Below are 20,844 nucleotides of genomic sequence, written 5' to 3'. Positions count from 1 at the left end.
GAATAGTGCACATGCAAGAAAAACTAATACATCAAATAAGTATTCTAAAAATAGCTTTCTATGTGTACAGTATAGAAAGCTGTACAGATGGAGGGGAGCAGTCCAATCAAATCATGACTTGCATGCCAAAGTGGTGCTGAGTCCTGGAAGTGGTGCTATCATGTAATTTTGCTGAACTAACACAATACTGTGTTGATGGGTGGGGAACACAAAAGCTAGGTGTAGAAAACAAACATGAACAAAGCAACAGTTACTGTGCTGCTAGAATTAAGGACACTTGGCCCAGGTACACAAATTAGTACTTTTAGTCTTGTCAGCCATCTTATCAAACACACAGTTTAGGACAAAGGAAGCCAGGTTTTCTAAGGATTCCACTAGAGGACAGGCACAGTCAGGGAAACTACAGCTAGAATTAAGAAGCGAAATTCAAACCAACCACACAGAAAGTTAATTACATACCAATATCTGGATTGAAGATTTCCTCTACAACTAGCTGAAAAAACTCTTTGGAAACTCCTCCTTCATCAACCCCTTGTTCGCCTTCAAATTCCACATACAACTGCTTTTTCAAATCTGCTGGATTTTCCATGGCAATCATTTCTAACTATTGGATGAGAAACAAAATATTCCTTTAGTGTATCTATTGTATAAATAATCAGCACTAGCTATAAAGAACTTAACAAAACTGAAAGCCACTGCATTACACTTGAAGTATCTTTTAATGGTCACATTACAAACAATGAGATTCAGAAAAAACTTTAAAAAAACTGATTTAAGAGAAACAGTCAAAATGAATACTTGTCTTAGGAATATTTATACTCTTTGAAAACAGCATAATTAGGTTCACAGTGAAACTGAAGACAAGCAAACTGAAGACAAGCAAACCCATTTTTAATGAAGCAAAGAAGAGCTAATGAAGTCAGGTGATGCTGAAATTGATGGGCAGAGACATGTTAGCAGTGTTCACTTCCCTTGAGAAGCTTGTGGATGGCTGCAAATTTGGTTAGGCTGGGGTTGAGAAACAATAGGAAGCAGATAATAGGATTCATAAGGTATTCCAAGGACTGGGGACCAGGCAGATTAGTCTACCGCTTCCAGAATATTTTACTTTGGGTTCAGTTGTAGGTGCAGCCACTCCCAACCATTTCTGACATTTCTGTGGTCATGGATGGTGTTAAGCAGCAGCCTACCAAAATTAGACCCTGAATCTCTGCAAGGCCTTCTGCACCACCACCCTGCTGTCCATGGGTACTCGTTGGCATTAATGTACAGGGCGCTGATAAGCTCTGATGCATCTGATTCACCAGGATTAGCTGACTTCTCCGTAGCAGTGTCCCAGACCTTACACCACCCTGGCAGACTTCTCTTATCCCCTCCTCCTCAATTCGTGGCACAGAGTAATGTAAAAACTTAACTTACAACATAAAAATAACCAATAAGTTCATGGAACCAATAAGATCTCAATGGTTAACACTGTGTAGCACCTTCCTGGGGACTTCCTGAAGACAGGCACAGAAGGTTGTCACTAATGTTAGTCCTATTTACAGTACATCCATTGAAACAGATTGGTCAAGTTAATAATTACTTACTTGTCCACCTTGTTTTAGTGGGTCTACTCTAAACAGAACAAAACTCAGAATCTCCACAGAACATTAGAAGCTATAACACAGGTGAAGTATTTAGTAAGTATTTAAAATTCAGTACAATTCCTGAATATATGTCAAGGAGGATTTGATTTATATCAAATCAATTTAAATAACGGTTTAAGTCACTAGTCCGTAAGACTAGATGTAAATCATGGTTTTGTATATAATTTGTACACAAGCCTGCCTTACATGTCTTTAGGTAGAGGAACTTCACTAAAAAATTCCAAAACTGGGTCTCTTTTACGGCCTGCTGCTATTATAGGTTTCTCCTCCAGGGAAAGAATAATATGATAAACCTCAGACTAGACACAAAAAGATCCAAAGACTTGTGGAGCATCCACTCCATTTTTACTGCTTCCTCACACTTAACTTTTTGTGCAGATCTTCTCCACTCCCAGCAATCTTCTTCTGTCCATTGAATGGTTTGAAACTTAGCACTTCAGATGTAAAGGCATGATTCTGCCTACAGAGATTACCATCTTTTTCTCAACTCTGTATGTTTATTTTATAACATTTTTCCTGTGAAAAGAGGCTCATGATCTTTGCAGACATGAATACTTAGACAGAAAAACTGCCCAATAATCTTACAGAAAGCTCTGGAAGAGCATGACATTGGTGAATGGATTAATGGAATTCATTTACCAAAGAATTTAAACATTGCAGGAATATACAACTTCATGCTACATAATTAAAAACTAGATCTTATTTCATGATGACTAGCCTTTGGACTATAATATATCTTAAACAGAAAATTATCTTTAAATAGATTTTTCCTCAAAAAGCATATTATTTTTAAAAAAATCCAATTTAAATAAAGAATCCAATTTAAATAAAAATCATTTTTTTAAAAAATCATTGATTTTTGTCTACCCTGATGTATGTGTAGACCAGAGAGTTTGCTGGTTTGTTAGTCACTCAATAACACAAGATCTGCTCAAGGTAAGCTAACAATAAAGGCATTGTTACATTTATGCACTGGGGATTTTCTGCCTTCATCAGCATCTTGGGACTGAGAATCTGGCCAAAACCTGCACTGTGGAAGCCAGAATGGGCAGTGGTAGGTCTGAAAATGTGTGAAGTATGTACAAGAAGGCAATCATTAAAGCTGGTCTGTAGCTTGATAGGAGGCTGCAAACTGCACTTTGTGCAAAACTGGATGGCACTAGGGAGCCCTTAAACTTGGAGTTTAGCAGATATCTGAAAGCATGTACATAGAAAAGCGGCCACAAATACAGGGTACCTGTGTTATTTTATAGCTGACATTCCAGATAAAATCAAGTAAGAAATCACAGTATTGATGAACAATGGTTTGGACTGCAGCAGTGGAGGACTGAGACACAGAAAGCAGACACTCATTCCAAGGCAGCATTTATGCAAGTAAGAGGTAGCACTGTTCGTCCTCTCAGGGTGAATGGATGCAAAGTTCCTCTCATCTCTGTGGTAAGCATACTCACACCATATTATGGTGAAAGAACAGACACACTGTAGCGATGTGTGTCGAAAATAGTCAAGAAGAATAACAGAAGCAAAGTAAGAGATACTGGGCCCCTTTGCATGATCCTGGAGGAGGAAATAAGCTCAGCGGTCTGAGTGACTTGCTGTCAATAGCAACAAGCCACCCTTGCTGGGTTTGCAAGACCCAGCAAGCTGTGCTAGTAGGGGATGCATGGGGAAATAAGAAAAGAGATATTATATTTAAGCCCAGAGTGGTTATGGAGAATACTTTAAGCACTGGTGGTAATGTTGCTTGGGGGCTCCTGCTCCCTAACAATCAGGCATAGCAGGGATCCAGAAGCTCCTCGACCACATTCAGTCCTCCCACTGGTATCCCCCAGGACACTGAAGGGAGAGAGGTTCAGTGCTTACACCCCATGAGTTCCTGCTGATGCCAGACTGGGATTGCCTATGAGCAATGCCACTCTCCTGGCATCTGCAGGAGCACAGAGCAGGGAAGACATGTGGAGCCTGACATTGCACTTCCATCACCACTCAGGGATGCAAGGTACTTAGTCCCTAAAATAAGAGAATGTCAGGTGGTACGAAGTGAGAGCAGGGTGGGTAAGAGAGGGCAGCTGGAGCCAAAAGGATCAGTTTTGTGGACATATAAAGGGGCTCTCTCTTCTAGCCTTACAGTAAGGCAGGAACAGCTGGATCCTTTAAATCACTGCCACTGCCACAGTATTCTGGGCTATGGTAGCAGTGGTGATTGTTGGTAAGCAATCCTGTTCTCTCGGTATTGGCCGAAGCTCAGGGGAAAATGGATGGCAGCCACACAAAGTACAGCAGCCACACAAAGTGCAGCTTTGGCAACCTTTTTCTTGCCACTCCTTGCCAAAGGGCTTTATCGCATTTTGGCCTGACTGTGGTTTAGGCTGTCATTCTGTTTTCGATGGTATCATGATGAATGACTTTCACGTAGATATTTTGATACATCTGACTTGATCCTGTCTGTTTCAGGGCACACACTGAGGACTGCCTTTTAAAGGCTCTGTTTCTGAAATTTTTGGTTGTCTCACATTAAGACTGTTGTCTTTATAGCTGAAGAAAGCCAAACAAGGCCAGAGGTGCTACAATGCCTGAAATGCATTTGGAACTATGTTGTAATAGATTCTGGGCTGAAGACAATTACTGCTAGTATAAAGTGGTTTTAAAACAGGAATAATATGTAGACGTACACCCTGCCGGGGATGAAGAGTGCACCTCTGTTGGCAGCAGTTGATCCATGCGATACAACTGCTAGGGATGGATGCCACACACCAAATCTCAATTGCTTGTGGTCTTGAGGGAATGGAAGCAATAAATCTATGCCTTCTTAAGAAGTAAAAAACAAATCCTTGGAATTTAAAGCACCATGAGAACAGGCATGCTAAGAGTAAGAGAATCACTAGTGGAATCATGGATGAGAACAAATACCAAATGCTGAGAACAGTGCAGAATGAAAATGAAGCCAGCAGCATCAGTGTGGGAATGTAAAAGGAAGACAAATGCCCATGTATATTATCAGTGGTATACAGACAGAAATTAAGGTAACAAGGTAGTACACTCAAATTTGAAAAACTGGTACCAGCGAGTGCTAAATGCCTACATAGCTCTAAGATACAAAAAAGATGACCAAACACTAAGACATGACTTAGATCACACACTGAAAACTGGCTGTATGGAGGCACCAGGCTCAAAACTGGAGCTGCAACAACAAAGACCATGCATAGTATAAACAAATACAGTTACCATGAATCTTGTAGCAGGAGTAAAGATTCTCCACTTACCAAGATCATCTACACAAGACAAACCATATGTACCAACAAACGGCTCCTGTTTTTTAAACTGCATCACAACTGTATGTGCTAGGCAGCAAGGGTTGGGCAAGTACAAAAGCTATGTAAGATACCAACCACATCAAGAAATACTATACACAGAGGTATACGCTTGAAAGAAATGTAGTTAATACTGAAGAATAATGCTAGTCGCTAAAATAAGAAAATATCAGAGGTAGCTACCAAAACTGGATACTAATAGTGAAAAGAGCACTAGGTGCTGAAGCATGTTCTGAGTGTTAAAACCATCAAGAATGCCTTCACAATTGGAACCAGAGCAGCACACAAGCCAAGTAAAAGTCCAGAATGGTATTACAAAAAGTTCACACGAACACCTGGGGTTAGAGACTGGATAAGCTGAAACTCTACTCTTTGAGGTTATCACAAAAGCACTGGTGTCAGCTTGGGAAGAGAAAGGTATGGACATGGAAACTTAAAATCATTTAGTGACCATGGCCAAAGCAGCACAGGGCCAAACTTGACATGGCCGGCAAAGGATGTAATAGAGATGGAAATGTAAGGGAGATACCTTATTTTTCTTTCCCTTTTTGAGGTTAGGGAAGTGACAGTTAGAACCTATGCCCAGTGAATACTGCAGAGGCACTGCAAGCTCTTTTGCTGTTCTGTGAAAGTACAGATGCCATATTTTTGACTCATCAGGAACTACAAAAAATAATATTTCTTGGTTCCCCCAAGAAGGAAACATAAGATGTTACAAGAGGGGCAAAGTTTAATTCTGTATTACAGGATGGTCTTATTTAAATCGGCTGCCAGGAATGCAGACATAATCCAAGACTATGAATATGATGGGGCAATTAAACAGAAAGAAGTTACAAATACTAGGTTTGCATTTTTCAGAAGGAAGAGATAAAAAGAACTTTATGGATTTCAGATCAAGAAGTTAGGCAAAATATTTCAGACAGACAATATAATCTATATGTTTTAAGTCATACATGGGCAACTGGGTGTGATCCAGAAGTTTTGCTGTATAACACCCATATTCTCACCAATGGCTATGTTTGCTTGGGTTGAAGGGCCTATTAAGCCATAACATCCAGAGGGTCACAATTTGTCCATTCCTAGAACCTCCAACATTTCTTTTGCTACCTATTCCATCTTTAAAATGTAATGAAAGATTACTTCTCAATGAAGGCACAAGGTCTCAGAATTTAAGACAAAGTTATGTTTCTTAAGTATACATGACACCGAATTTACAAACTGAAATAAGATTGAATCTGATCATTAAGCCAGACTACAAGAGAATAAGAATGCTTTGTCAGAGGCAAGGATGCCGTTGTCACCCCTATTGTTCATTCTGACTTTAGAGGTCTTGAATAGAAATGTCAGGGATGACGAGAACATTAAAGGTACTAAAATTAGGGATGAAAATTATAAATTGCAAGCATTCGCAGATGATTTGGTCTTTATAATAGAGGAACCTTTTGTAACAATCCCTAAGCTTTTACAATGGATTGAAAAATATGGTGAGGTTACGGGGATGAAAATAAATAAAGAAAAAATGAAACTTTTAGTTAAAAATCTTACGCAAGATCAGAAAAAAAGACTCCAAGAACAAATGGACTTGCAGATTGTTAAAAAGGTTAAATACTTGGGAATCTATCTTACAGATAAATGCACAACTTTGAAAGAAGACAATTATGATAAATTATTGAAGGATATTAAAGTTGATCTGGAAAAATGGGCCAATTTACAATTGTCTTTGATGGGAAGAATAGCACTTGTTAAAATGAATATAGTACCAAAACTTTTGTTTTTGTTCCAAATGATTCCCGTAAAAATTGATAAAAATTTTTTTGAGGATTTAAATTTTCAAATTTTGAGATTTATTTGGAGAAAAAAGAAAGCAAGGATTAAACAATGCTTCAGGAAACCAAAAAGAACGGGGGTTTTGGTCTTCCTGATTGGATGTTGTGCTATCAAGCATCTATTTTAACTTGGCTAAAAGAATGGATAACCTTGTGAAATAAGAGAATTTTGTATCTTGAAGGTCATGATTTGCAAATGGGTTGGCATGCTTATATGGGGTATGAGAAGGTTAAGTCTCATGGGACTTTTTAAAGTCACTTTATTAGAAGATCATTAATGTCAGTGTGGGAAAAGTTTGTATAATAAATTACCAAGATGGCTTTCACCTATGGAAGCTTTTGTGTATCCGAATATATTGAATTTTGAAGGGATCATAAGATATGACATTTTGGATAAGGATGGAGGCCTGAAACTAGATCAAGAAATACAAGAACAGGGACTCAATATCTCTTGGTGGTATAAGGTGCAGATGCAATCAAGATATGCTAAAGATGGTAAAATATGGGGTTTTTATAAAGACCTAACAGCCTTTGATCAAGTGATGCTAAAAACAGATGAGAAAATGATTAGAAGAATTTATGAGTTCTTACTTGACAGGAAAATGGAAGGGGAACAGGTTACGGAAACTATGATAACATGAGCACAAAATTTTGGATATAATATTGAATTAGAAAAGTAAACGGATGTTGGAAATGTAAACGTGATGTGGGTACTTTTTACCATTATGTGGTGGACCTGTGAATATGTGAAAAGTACTGGATTAAAATACATAAATGGCTTGAGGAAATGCAACAAAAACCCTTAGCTTTTAAACCTGAAATTTTCTTGTTAGGCATTATACTGGAAAATATTAGCAAACAAGAAATGTATTTGATGCTACATTTAATCACAGCGGCGAGGATTGCACTTGCTCAATACTGGAAGAGTGAGGAACTGATTTTAAAAAAGGTTCTGGACTGTGCAGAAATGGACAGATTGACTCTATTACTTTAGGAGAAAGAAGATACTGACTTCTATCAAATTTGGGACCTTTTTTACGATTGGCTGGAGAAATGGCACTTGGCTTAGATTTAAAGATGTCTTTAAATTTTTATAAATCGATTTGAATATGATTATAGAATGGTAAAAAGATATGTTATAGGGAGATGACCCAGTACGTCCAATGTATTTGATGATTGATATTTTTTAGTTTTTAGTTTAAAATCTTAATAAAAATCTTTATTAAAAAAGAATGCTTTGTCAGTAGTCAGAGCAATAAAACAGTTGCATAACTGGAAAAGGTAATTGCTTAAGGTTAAATTCAATGCAGTAAGGAGCACAATATGTTCTTGACAATTTGACTAAGGTACTCAGTTGTTATGCAAAAGCAATACATATGAAAAGAAAAATCTAACAAAAGGCACCTAAAAATTAAAACAATGCAACCATTTATTCAGCAGAGGAAAACTTCGCTGCTGAGAAATTAAATACTGAGAAAAGTAAATCAGACATTTAATGTACAATAAAATAGAGCAAAGTCATGATAAACAGACTTTCAACAAACTAGATGTTATAGAACACAATGCTCAATTTTATTTGCACAATATATATGTAATAGAAAACTCTGTCATAAGAGACTGGAAACATTAGCTGCATTCCAGTCACAGAGTTTTCTGATTCAGCTATACATGGATTGTGTTCCTGAAGTTGGGGGAAAGGATCTGTGAATCACAGTGTCGAGCCCATAGTCATTGTTTCAGCCACTAAAAAATCAGTATCTTGTATCTCCAAGCAATATTTCCAGAATCTGAACACTAATGGAGGGCCAATCTAACTCACTCATAGGAACATAATAAATCGAGAGGCTGCTAATGACTTCTAATGAAATGGCGCATGTAAGACATCTATACTTCCAGGTCACAGCAAAGATAAATTCAACTTTATCAAATATGAAGAAACCTACAATTTCAAGCAGAACTAGAAATTTTCTCTCTTTATCTCTAGAGTTGACTTCCCCAACTTATCATTCAGGATGTAACTGACAACAGTTGAATCCAAAATTCATTCTGAACCCTTAGACTAACAAACTTGATCAAATTAACAGGTCTGTGAAACCTTTCATTCTTGTATAATTAATAATGCAGAATAGGCGCTCAGAAACATGCTCAATCTAGTTAAAGACCAATTAAATCAAATACAACTTGAATGTAACTATAAATTGTAAATACAGTTAGGACACTGCTATTGGAAGTTCTGAAAAAAGACTTTTTAACCTGGTGAAAAAAGGTAATTTTTACAGCTCCTTTACTTTCTGGAAATATTCCTCTAGAGTGTGGAACCTGCTCATTAAATGATGAAAGAGCATGATACTGTTAACCAAGTTTCCTCCTCCTCAAACTGAACTCCAGAATCACTACTGGAAAGCTATTGAAAAACATGATTCTAAGTTTTGGTATACAATACTTAGCCAAAGTTCAGTACTGCATGCATTTCCTAGATGTCAACTGAGTTTATGCAAAAAGTGTGAGCTTACAACTTCAGGTTATTTTATTATAGTCGAAGGCAGCATGTACATCAACTATTTAAAGCTTAAGCCATATTAAACGTGACTTGGGTGGAAGTTTTTTAATGGTTTCTTGAAGGGCAGGTTAAGCTCCAAGTTGTTAAGATGAGGGAGAAAATGTCTTGCAATTAAAGTTTTGGAGTTATACCCTCCCAGTGGGGTGAAACACACTTTCCCCTCCACAACTGCATGGATGTCATGGATAGTTTGGAAACTGTCTTTAGAAACGAACAAGCAACAACTACTTGCATGGAGGAGAAGAAAAAATACAGCATTAATCAGTAATAGTTTTAGGGAAAAGTTACTTTTTCATATATAAATTGCAGTACAGCCACGTCCCAACCCCTGCCTCCCGTGAGGTGGCCCCGCTGAGGGTGGCGCAGGAGCTGCTGCGCAATGAGCTGTGCCCTGGGGAAGCGCGGGGCGCAGCTGCGGATCGGCGGGGTGGAACCCAAGCACAGGGTGGGAGGGCTGCCTGGCGCTTGGACGGGCTTTGGCCAACCTGGGAGCCTCTTATGCAAGGCGGGCCGGGCTGATTTTCCCAGGTGGGGCTCGGCTGTGCAAGGACCAGGATGTGCCTCGCTCCCCTGGAAGCTCTTGCTGCTGCATTTACTTGTGCAAACCAGAGCAGGGGTGAGAAAAGGGAGTATGCGCACGCGTGCAGGCCACCTGACCGCCTCCATGGCCGATCGATGGGCATCCTTTCTGTGCCTCCCAGGGGCCAAAGCTCCCCGGGACGAGCTGCAGTTCACCAATATACTCCTAAGTTACGCATCGGTTATCCACTGCCCATCTCGGAATGAGAGAAGATTTGATGATGGAATGAACCTATGCACTGGAAGGCGTCCTTGGCAGACCGCAGCCACAGAACTCCCCTACTGGGACGCACATTGTCTGGCGACTCCTGTGCAGGATGCGCAATGACCCCGCTGCAGTTACTGGCTCGCCATTCCAGGTTATGTCGCACTGTTAAAGGCAGGGCTGTTGGAAGGGCTGGGTGGGCCGCTGGATTTGCTAGAGGAAGTTTTGTGCAAGAGGAGATTCAGGACACTCTTTGAGTATCTTCCAATGGATCTCCCTCTGGTTGGGTCTGATGAAATGCTGCACGCTGTTGTTTACCACTTGACGTGGAAGGACTGGATCATTTATTGAAAGTTGCATGCTACTTGGGGAATTTAATTATAAATTTATTTGAGCAAGTCTTCTGACTGAAACAAATAGGAACGCTCTTTGAATAGATGCATTTTTATTTGTTTATTTTTGCTTTTGTATAGTGCCCTTCACAGTGTCTGGTGGAACTCATGCTTGGTTGGATTCTTATATTGGTACGGCATAAAAATGTTTTAATAAATAAATAAAATAAAATACTTTCTCCTGTCATAGGGTTATAGGGAGCTGCCTAATTCTAGATGGTCTGTGGTCCATCTAGTCCAGTATTGTCAACACTGACTAGCAGCTTTTAGGAGAGGATTCCTTAACAACCTTGCCTGGAGATGTTGTATGGAGCCAGGATTTTCTTGCAGATAAAGCTTTTGCTCTGCCACTGAGCCATGCTCCTTCCCTTAGTTTTTGTGTCTCATTATTGTTTCTGGTTGATAGTGCAGGAAACTAATATGGGCTGTGGGCATTTTCCAATATTTAACTTCCACGGATTATTTTAATTATATGGTTGGGTCCTCTCAATGGAACTTTATGGTTGTATCTCTCCTTGTCAAAAAAAACACCCTTTTGAAGGGGGCCCAGAACTAGCTACCCGTACTAGCTTTCACCAGAAAAAAAGGTTGAATGTACCTTCATTTGCAGTCAGAGTTGTACCCCAAGGACAGTCAAGGCAAAAAAAGAAAAGATGAGGGGGTTGTAAAGCTCATCGCTCCCTTTTCATGAGCAAAGATCCTTTTCCCTTCAAATAAGCTTTTGACAGCTGTCTGGAGAAAGCGAAGCAAAGCAAAGCAAAGCCTTATTTGGAGCCTCTCTTGGTCAATGTCCAGGGTTGGTACCTGCAGCATATTTGCAGCTGGTATCCCTCAGAACATTGCCTAGCTGAGGTTCGCTATTTTCACACTCACAGAGCTAGGCAGTTGTGGCTAAAAAGGTACAAAAAATTAAATGAAATGTTTACGCATTATGGAAGCATTTTTAAGACTGGTAGCACTTTAAAGGGATTGTCAATGATTTTCAATATGGAGATTGTGAAGACTTTTTCCTTTCGGGGCCAGGTGAAAACCTTTTTATTTTCCAGGCATTTTAATAGTGAAAATGGTAATGTTAATAGGATTTAACCTGATGCTGCACCTGCATACCAATTTGACTGGTTGTCTTGGGGTTGTTTTTATTATTGTGGTTTATTGGTTGTTTGCATTGTGATACTCTTATTTTTTTCTTATTTTTAACTCTTACTTTTATCTTTGCTTATATGTTAATTCTGTAAACCACCCAGACAGCCTTTTTGGTTAGGGGGTGGTAGATAAATATAATAAAGCAGACAGTGTTCTGTTTTCGTCTATGTGGAAATTGTCCACAAACATTCTAAGGTTATGGTGAAGCTTGGTAGTTAAACAATTGTTTCTGCTATGTACAGCCCATATACACACATAAAACCCCCATTTCCCCCCTCAATTTGTTTCAAGAGGGAGTGCAGTCCTTACATCAGTGAGAAACTCAAATGTCTCTTTGAGAGGCTGTCCTAGGATAAAAATCTTACAAGGATAAAATATGATAGAACATTTGTCCAGAGATCAGATTTTTTACCAAACTGCTCTGATTTTAGCAAAGGAAATCCATATGCAAATGTTTTAAATAGGTTTGTTTTTAAAAAAAAAAATTACAGAAACCATATACAGTAGGAGTACTTATTGGTACTCAATTATTCACACTTCAGAATAGTGTCCCAGAATGGGAGTAACTTTCACTAGTATCTGCAATAATTCTACACATCATCTTGGATAAACTGAAGAAGTCCTGAAGTGACAATGTAGCATTCTAGCTATTTGGTTAGAAATAGTTAAACAGTTTTATTTAACACTGTTACTTACCCGAACAAGTGCGTCATCTATGATGTGATCACGTCTCACTTTGAGTCGTAAATATGGATTTAACTGCTGTCCTTGAACTAAACTGTAGAGTACAGTAATACGGCGTTCACTGTACATACGGATTCTGTTGTCATAATACAATCCCAGGTTCTTGGTAACAGCATTCAATATAAAAGGGCACGTCATAAAGGAGAATTTGTTTTCTGTTTCTACCTTGAAGAATGTATAATCTTTGTCCATTTCTAGAACATCATTCAGTGGTTCATTGATAAACTCTTCAAAGGGGATAAGTGGTTTTCGGCAATCTATAGTTTTTACACCAAGTTCAGTTTCCAGTGGGTCTACCCGAGGCCCTTTTTTATTTCTTCTTTCCTCACCCAGCAGTTCTTGCAGAGTTAGCTCACTGGATTCTGGGATAGGCTCTTCATCCTCCTCCTCATTGTGATCTGTGTCCACATCTCCTCCCACTACATTTGCATAGTAAACCATTTTTAAGCACTTTGAAGCAGCAACAATGGCATCATCATCATTCACTAAGTTACGACTATTGAATTCATTGCTTATGACTTTGTAGGTTATAAGCTGCTGAAATGTTTCCATCATTCTTCGAATCTGGTCTGCACTATACTTCGACCACAATCTGACCAGTTTTGCTTGAGCTGCAAGGGGCAGCTTACTCATTGCTTTGCAAAACAATGGCAGTGCCATTTCCAGGTACTCAGGACTATGAAGGTTACCATTTTCCATAACAATAATAAACAAGTTGAGATAGTTAGGATCTCTAGAGTATACATTATGGTAAGTCAAGTCACATTCCACATTGGGTGACAAGTACACAAGTGCATTTAAAAAGGCAGTTTCTATTTTTTCATTAGAAAGTAATCTATTGTAGACCCGTCTGACTGCATCAATGTCTACAGACACTTCATCTGGGCCTAATTTTTGTAGGTTGTTATCCCCCTGTACATTATCACCCATTCTTGATGACGACGATGACGATGACGAGGAGGATGGTGCAACCGAATCTTCTTCCATGGCAGAAGAACATGTAGCCTTTTCCTTTTCATCTTCATCCTTATCTTCATCCTTTCCTTGAAGAGACTTCAGTTCTTCCTTAGTATGATGCTTGGCTTTTCGAAAACTCTGTACCAATGCCTCAGCATTAGAAAATATTCTACCAATGACACGGATTAAAGGAGAATAGTCCTCTTTTTCTCTACATAGTTCAAGAATTTCATACACCTTTTCTTCCGTCAAGAAAGTCACATCTAGAAATTTTAAAATCCAGAAAAAGCATCTTGAATTTAGATAAATCTACTTAGAAGAAGGCATTAAAAGAATTATTATTTACCATCTTCAGCTGGCATATAGCATTTGCATGTCAAATGGCAGAAATCAGAGACATAGATTCAAGAGCCCCTGCAGCAGCAAAAAGAAATAGTCAGGACCCACACTCGGACTCCTAAGCTAGAGAAATGTAGCAACATGCGATTGCTGCTGTCACCTCCCTTTCTTTTCCAAAGACAGAAAGATATTGCAGACGTGAGATAGTGAGAGAGGGTGTGTGTGCACGAAGGGGGCACCCACAATGCTCTAACGCGCCATGGCTGGCTGCTGGGGAAAACTGGGGCACTTCAAGATCTGTTTGGGTTGAATACCCCACTCCCTCTTTCTCATTCCAAACAGAGCAGCCAGAGCACTCACATTTCCTTATCTGGAAAAAACACAGTGGAGTACTGTGGCAGCCACATCTACCATCTTAAGACAAAACAGAGGTGATGCCTTAAATGCAGGTATAAGGTCACGACTTCTTTATTTACAAAAAGCATCTGTATGGGAACCAATCCTGATTGGGCAAAATTCAACTTGTTTCCATGTGACGTTTTCCTATCGGTTCTCCCGCATCCATTCCGACCTGCTTTTTGGCTCAATTTAAAGTACATTTCAACAAGGACAACTATCAAGTAGATAACAGTACTATTATCCAGATTAGAGCCTCATGTAGCTTTTTGTAGATAGAGACTTAGACAGTCAAAGTTTAAAACAATGCCAATTCAATTATTCTGCAAGAAAATGAATTTATGCTCTTATATGCTGGTAGGGGCTATGTTGGGTAACCTTTGAGTATTTTAAAATTTCCTGTGGCTGAGAAAGCATGTTCTGGTTCAAAGATTTTGCAAGGTAGCTAAAAACTCACTATGATGCTGCCAACTGTATTACAAATGTAATGCAGGAGAAAGAACTGTTTAACAAGAAGAAAAGGTCATGCGCTTTACCCTGCTTTTTTGTGGTCTTCTGCCAGAATTCTGATTACCAAAGGGCAAGTATATTCTCTCAGTAACATAAACTAAGGAAGACTAGGCCTTATTTTTTTCTTACAGCAAGTGGCAGGCAGCAAGATTGTTTTTGTTACTCTTTAAAATATAGCCATGGTTTCTAAACACTGTAACAGGTGTGCAAGATGGCAAACTGGTGTGTTATACTCTAAATGCAGATCGAACTCTCAAAGTTTCTAAACAATGTTACTGTCATTCTTATAAGGCTGGTAATCTTATAAGGCCTTACCTTTAAAGTCATCTCTTGGGCCTTGCATTTCCTTCTTGTTCATTTTTCTGTCAGTGCAGGAGTTGTTATGGGCACCTTTGGAATTGTTTTCTAAATAAGCTGAGCTTGTTCCTTTCTTGGAGGGATGAGGATCACAGAGTTTTGCATTAATCTTATAAAGCTCGAGGGCTTTAATGGCTGCTGCATTATTATCCATACGGAGAAAAGTTGGACAGGAAGCACAAAATTCATTCGTGCAGGCTTCATTTCCACAGCCTTCGGTTAACTGATGGTAGTAGCGTTCTATTAGATGCTTTGCAGCTGCTCGCTTCCTGTACCAAACATTCAAACAGTAAGCACAAGGATTAGTATGGCTTTCATATACAAGCTCATTCAAATGATCAGCAAGGCACAGATTAATGAGGCTCTGAAGTAATCTCCCTCAATTTAAGAGATATTACACATCAAGTGATCCCGAAATGCAAGGTGCACCTATTCAGTAAATACAGAAATCTGATGCACAATTTGGTTTACAAATGTGTAAACTGGTGTTCTAGTTTTTGTATGTATATCATCTAAAAATCAGTCTACTACTCCTGAGCAAAGATTTGCCCAAATTGAGCATGAAAATCCCTTTCATTTCAGTAGCAAAGATATTCAGCTATGGAGTTAGGAAAGGGTCACACATCCAATACTCAAAATAATTTGGTACAGACCTAAGTGATTTTATACAAACTTAAAAAATTAGGAGGTATAATAAGCTCTTAGGTAACATCCTAAGTCCAGGGTTGAATTGGACCCAGAGATGGGAAGACCACATCCCCTTGGCTTGGATACCCTTATGGGTGAACCAGGGCAGGGGAAGGGGAGGAGAGACCCTCCAAAGCAGTATGGAAGGTTGTACTAGGGGTTTCAGGGAGAAAAAGAAACTGGGGGAAATCACCTCCCTTTCCTTCACCTGTGGTAAAATTGACATATTTTGCTGGATCTGGCCTAAACTCAATGAGCTGGATTCTGTCTGAATCCAACAGTTCATATTGAGATACACACAAACATGCCAAATTCTAGCATGGTAAAATGAAATGGTTTAAAACAGGAACAAGGAAGCTTTTTTGTCCTGAAAGCCAACTTCAGTTTTGGGCAGGTTCTTGCGGGCCACATTCCAATGGTAAGTAGGACTAAAGGCAACAGGGCCAAAAATACAAGCTTCCTGCCAGCATGTTATGGTTTAATCCTGTTAGTGCTGGTAACTCAATTTTAGCAATGGCATTTGAATATTCTAAAAAGGGGGCATCACAAAGCTAAGAAAGCATCAAATTACTGGAAAAGAAAGGGAATAGGGGAAGAGGATGTGGCCATCTGGGGAACTTTGGGTCAGAACTTTGGGTCAGATTTGGCCCGTGTTAGAGATTCCCTACTCTTGGTTTAAAATATACTTGGATACAGAACTTACTATGCTAAGGATGTACAAGAATAATGAAGACCAGTTTCTTTGTTCCACTGAAAGTTTCAACAACTATCCCATTCTAGCCTTTATATTGTATAATTATTTAGTAAGACTTGACATGCAAAGGACATATTCAAAAGACAGAGAGTTATTTGGTATTAGCCATGCTGTAAGTGTGTGCTGTTTAAAAAACAAAAGGGGTTAGAATTGTATAGCACTTCCCACAACATTCCCTTAGTCCCCAAAAGTAGTTTTCTTTGAGGCATAGGGGAGCTATTGTTTGAAGAAAAACTAGCCTAAATCCCTCTTCTTTAAGCTATGGTTGCTATACCAATTTCTTTCTAAATTATCCTACAGGGAAGGAAATAAACTGAGCCAAACATGATTTGTGTGTTTTCAGATGATGGATACCCTGCCGTTACATTGCAAGTGCAATTCTCAGGGCAACTGAGTATGATTGTGCATTAACCATATAATGGTTATCATTTTGCTTCTGGGCATAATTCTAAAGGTTATTTGTGATCTTTAAAACCATTCTGCAACTGGTTTTGATTGCTTTCATATGCCCGATTATTGAGATCTTCTGCTGAATGCCCGCATCTTCATAGGTAAAGTGGGTAGGGTAATTTACTGCAGACAGAACTTTTTAACAAGAATATCAGCATTAGCCATATTTAGCAGCCACCAAATTTGTTAAAATGAAGCTGTTTGTGCCACAGTTTTTTGCGGCATTTGATTGGTACCTATTTTGTGCTTTTCCCTCTTGGCTGCTAGATCTACTTGTTTCATTTTAATTTCTTATTTTAGATTATTTTATTTTTCTCATTATTAGCCACATTGGCTTGGATAGTAAGGTCACATACAAATTGACTTTTGGGCTCATATGTTACTCCTTAATGTGACAATCAGTTAATATTCCAGGAATTTGCACTGGAATACACAGGATGCACCACTTTCTGAAGACAGCAAGTAATAACAAACATTAGTCATTTTGTTTTAAGGAAAGCCAAGACATGCATTGGCAATGCAACATGAGCTAACGTTATGGGACTGGCAGTAATACAATTTACATCTCTTGTTGGTTACCTGCAAGTGTGAATTATTCTTCAAGTGCACAAATTAGAATACTTGCAATCTAATAAATCAATGTTAGATAACATTTAATTATCATGTACAGTATATCACAGAAGTGAGCACACCCCCCAACATTTTGTAAATATTTTATTATATCTTTTCATGTGACAACACTGAAGAAATGGCAGTTTGCTACAATGTAAAGTAGTAAATATACAGCTTGTGTAACAGTGTAAATTTGCTGTCCCCTCAAAATAACTCAACCCACAGTCATTAATGTCTAACCCACTGGCAACGAAAGTGAGTACACCCCTAACTGAAACTGTCCAAATTGGGCACTATTAGCCATTTTCCCTCCTCGGTATCATGTGACTCATTAGTGTTACAAGGTCTCAGGTGTGAATGGGGAGCAGGTGTGTTAAATTTGGTGTTATCGCTCTCACTCTCTCATACTGGTCACTGGAAGTTCAACATGGCACCTCATGGCAAAGAACTCTCTGAGGATCTGAAAAAAAGAATTGTTGCTCTACATAAAGGTGGCCTAGGCTATAAGAAGATTGCCAAGACCCTGAAACTGAGCTGCAGCACAGTGGTCAAGACCATACAGCGGATTAACAGGACAGTTTCTACTCAGAACAGGCCTTGCCAAGGTCGACCAAAGATGTTGAGTGCACGTGCTCAGCGTCTTATCCAGAGGTTGGCTTTCGGAAATAGACGTATGAGTGCTGCCAGCACTGCTGCAGAGGTTGAAGGGGTGGTGGGTCAGCCTGTCAGTGCTCAGACCATACACCGCACACTGCAACAAATTGGTCTGCAGGGCTGTCATCCCAGAAGGAAGCCTCTTCTAAAGATGTTGCACAAGAGAGCCCGCAAACAGTTTGCTGAAGACAAGCAGACTAAGGACATGGATTAGTGGAACCATGCCCTGTGGTCTGATGAGACCAAGATAAACTTATTCGGTCCAGATGGTGTCAAGCGTGTGTAGCGACAACCAGGTGAGGAGTACAAAGACACGTGTGCCTTGCCTACAGTCAAGCATGGTGGGAGTGTCATGGTCTGGGGCTGCATGAGTGCTGCCGGCACTGGGGAGCTACAGTTCATTGAGGGAACCATGAATGCCAACATGTACTGTGACATACTGAAGCAGAGCATGATCCCCTCCCTTCGGAGACTGGGCCGCAGGGCAGTATTCCAACATGACAACAACCCCAAACATACCTCCAAGATGACCACTGCCTTGCTAAAGAAGCTGAGGGTAAAGGTGATGACTGGCCAAGCATGTCTCCAGAAACCCTAAACCCTATCGAGCATCTGTGGGGCATCCTGAAACGGAAGGTGGAGGAGCGCAAGGTCTCTAACATCCACCAGCTCCGTGATGGCGTCATGGAGGAGTGGAAGAGGACTCCAGTGGCAACCTGTGAGGCTCTGGTGAACTCCATGCCCAAGAGGGCTAAGGCAGTGCTGGAAAATAATGGTGGCCACACAAAATATTGACACTTTGGGCCCAATTTGGACAGTTTCACTTAGGGGTGTACTCACTTTTGTTGCCAGCGGTTTAGACATTAATGGCTGTGTGTTGAGTTATTTTGAGGGGACAGCAAATTTACACTGTTATACAAGCTGTATACTCACTACTTTACATTGTAGCAAAGTGTCATTTCTTCAGTGTTGTCATAGGAAAGATATAATATTTACAAAATGTTGAGGGGTGTACTAACTTCTGTGATATACTGTATTTAGTCACTAAACATTCATGTCAAATTTCTACTCCTTTCAGCCCTGAACTTTATAACACACATGCATGCACACGCATGTAATGTTCACAAAAGAAATTGGTTTTAAAAATAACAAATATTTTGGACTGATTGTCTTTCTCAATCCTGTTGAGAAAAACAGTCAGTCACACAGCTGTAATATATATATTGACAATTGTTCCTATCCTAGTCAATCCATCAAAGCAAGAAGCACTTTGGTTCCTTTAAGTTTCTAAGGAATTGTTTTCTTATTTTTTAAAGTTTAATTCTATGTTGTTTGTAGTTAGTATAGTTGTATCTTCAGCAAATAAAGCAATCTGAACTAAGAATTATTCAGACTTAATAAATAAGATGGAGCTACTAAATTATAGCTGCAGCTTAAAAAACTAGATGACTTCCAAGTTACAATAATATATATGGGAAGTGAAAGCACAGTGAAACAAATTATTTACAGTTCTTCCATCCATGGCATGATCTAGTATCTTCTGTATTGCTAAACAATTAGATATTACTGAATTTAACTTCAGCATGATTAGTTGTTGAAGATCCTGGCTATGATCCACAACAATCATTTACCTGCTTGCAAAGAATGTGGTGGGAAGCAACTTGCCTTACTGGTTGTGGCGGCAAGGGGCATAACTGCAAAAATGCCATATACTCCTTACATGTCATCAATACGACCGACATGAAGTCAAAACATTATTCAGATACTGTACGGTACTATGCTACATCTGTTGGAATAAATTAAAAGATCTAACCTTATGATTTTCTAGAGAACTTGGATTTGTTTTGTACCCATGTTCTAGGCAAATTATTGTGTAGTTTGAATATTGAAAAAAATTCCTCATGTACCTTTCCTTCCTTAGAGGTAGCTGTTAGAGGTTGTAATAATGCAACCCAGATGTTAAATCTGACTTTAACACAATGGGTGGGTTCACATGACACAGAAAACCTAAGATTGCCTATAAGCCAACTTGTGCAGTCACTTGGCTTGGGGTCTCTGGTGCATTTGACAAACAATCGCACACAGCAGGGGTACTGAGGTTCCTCCCACCCTTCAGTCCTTCTCTAGGTATGCCAGAATACACTGTGGGGACACCAAGGTTTCTCTCTTGCCACCTCTGGTGAGATCGGCATCAGTATCATCTTGCAGCACTGCTGCCACCTGGCCTGGTACAGGAGCAGAGCAGACAGAAACAACCTGAAGAAGCCAGTGGGTTCACATGATATGACAATCCTTCCCCACCAAGTTAATCAGTCAGAGGAGCTTGCAGTATCATATGAATACAGCCAATATATCAAATACAATCTTTTGAAGTGCTAGTTATACTTACATTCGGCTAGCTTCAATGTTTTCAGAGTGAGGTTCTCCTGGTGATCTGAAAGGTTTAAATAAAAACTTAAGTGATTTGACATGTGGCTAAGAGAAAAATGATGTGTCTGTGAATTGTGATGGTTATGTACCATTAATGCCCCAACAACTGTTTCTTAAAAGTCAGTCCTAGCAATGTGAAATCAAAATCAATTACAGGTAAGGATGCTCAAAACTAGAGACAGACAGATGCAAACTGTTCATCATACTTGCATTTTAAAACTTGCTTGTATGAGTCAAAAGGTTGTTGAGGGGAAAGTGGTTCCTAGGAAAACTTTTTAAGTGTAGAGAT

The 20,844-nt window shown here is 39.4% G+C and overlaps 1 protein-coding gene across 3 annotated transcripts in view; it reads right to left on the bottom strand.

Annotated features, from left to right (window-relative positions):
• UBE3A (ubiquitin protein ligase E3A) overlaps positions 1 to 20,844 on the bottom strand; it is a 46,795-nt gene that overhangs the window by 5,959 nt on the left and 19,992 nt on the right. For all 3 annotated transcript variants that reach the window (XM_044433364.1, XM_044433383.1, XM_044433373.1), the window contains 4 exons: positions 20,515 to 20,559; positions 14,927 to 15,237; positions 12,362 to 13,629; positions 460 to 604 (listed from right to left, as the gene is read on the bottom strand). In XM_044433364.1, the coding sequence (XP_044289299.1) occupies positions 460 to 604; positions 12,362 to 13,629; positions 14,927 to 15,237; positions 20,515 to 20,559 (1,769 nt within the window). The remainder of the gene's footprint in view (positions 1 to 459; positions 605 to 12,361; positions 13,630 to 14,926; positions 15,238 to 20,514; positions 20,560 to 20,844) is intronic.

Source organism: Varanus komodoensis, unplaced genomic scaffold, assembly GCF_004798865.1.
Source record: "Varanus komodoensis strain SLA01 unplaced genomic scaffold, ASM479886v1 scaffold1, whole genome shotgun sequence".
Classification (NCBI taxonomy): domain Eukaryota; kingdom Metazoa; phylum Chordata; class Lepidosauria; order Squamata; family Varanidae; genus Varanus; species Varanus komodoensis.
This window is presented reverse-complemented; position numbering and strand designations above follow the sequence as displayed.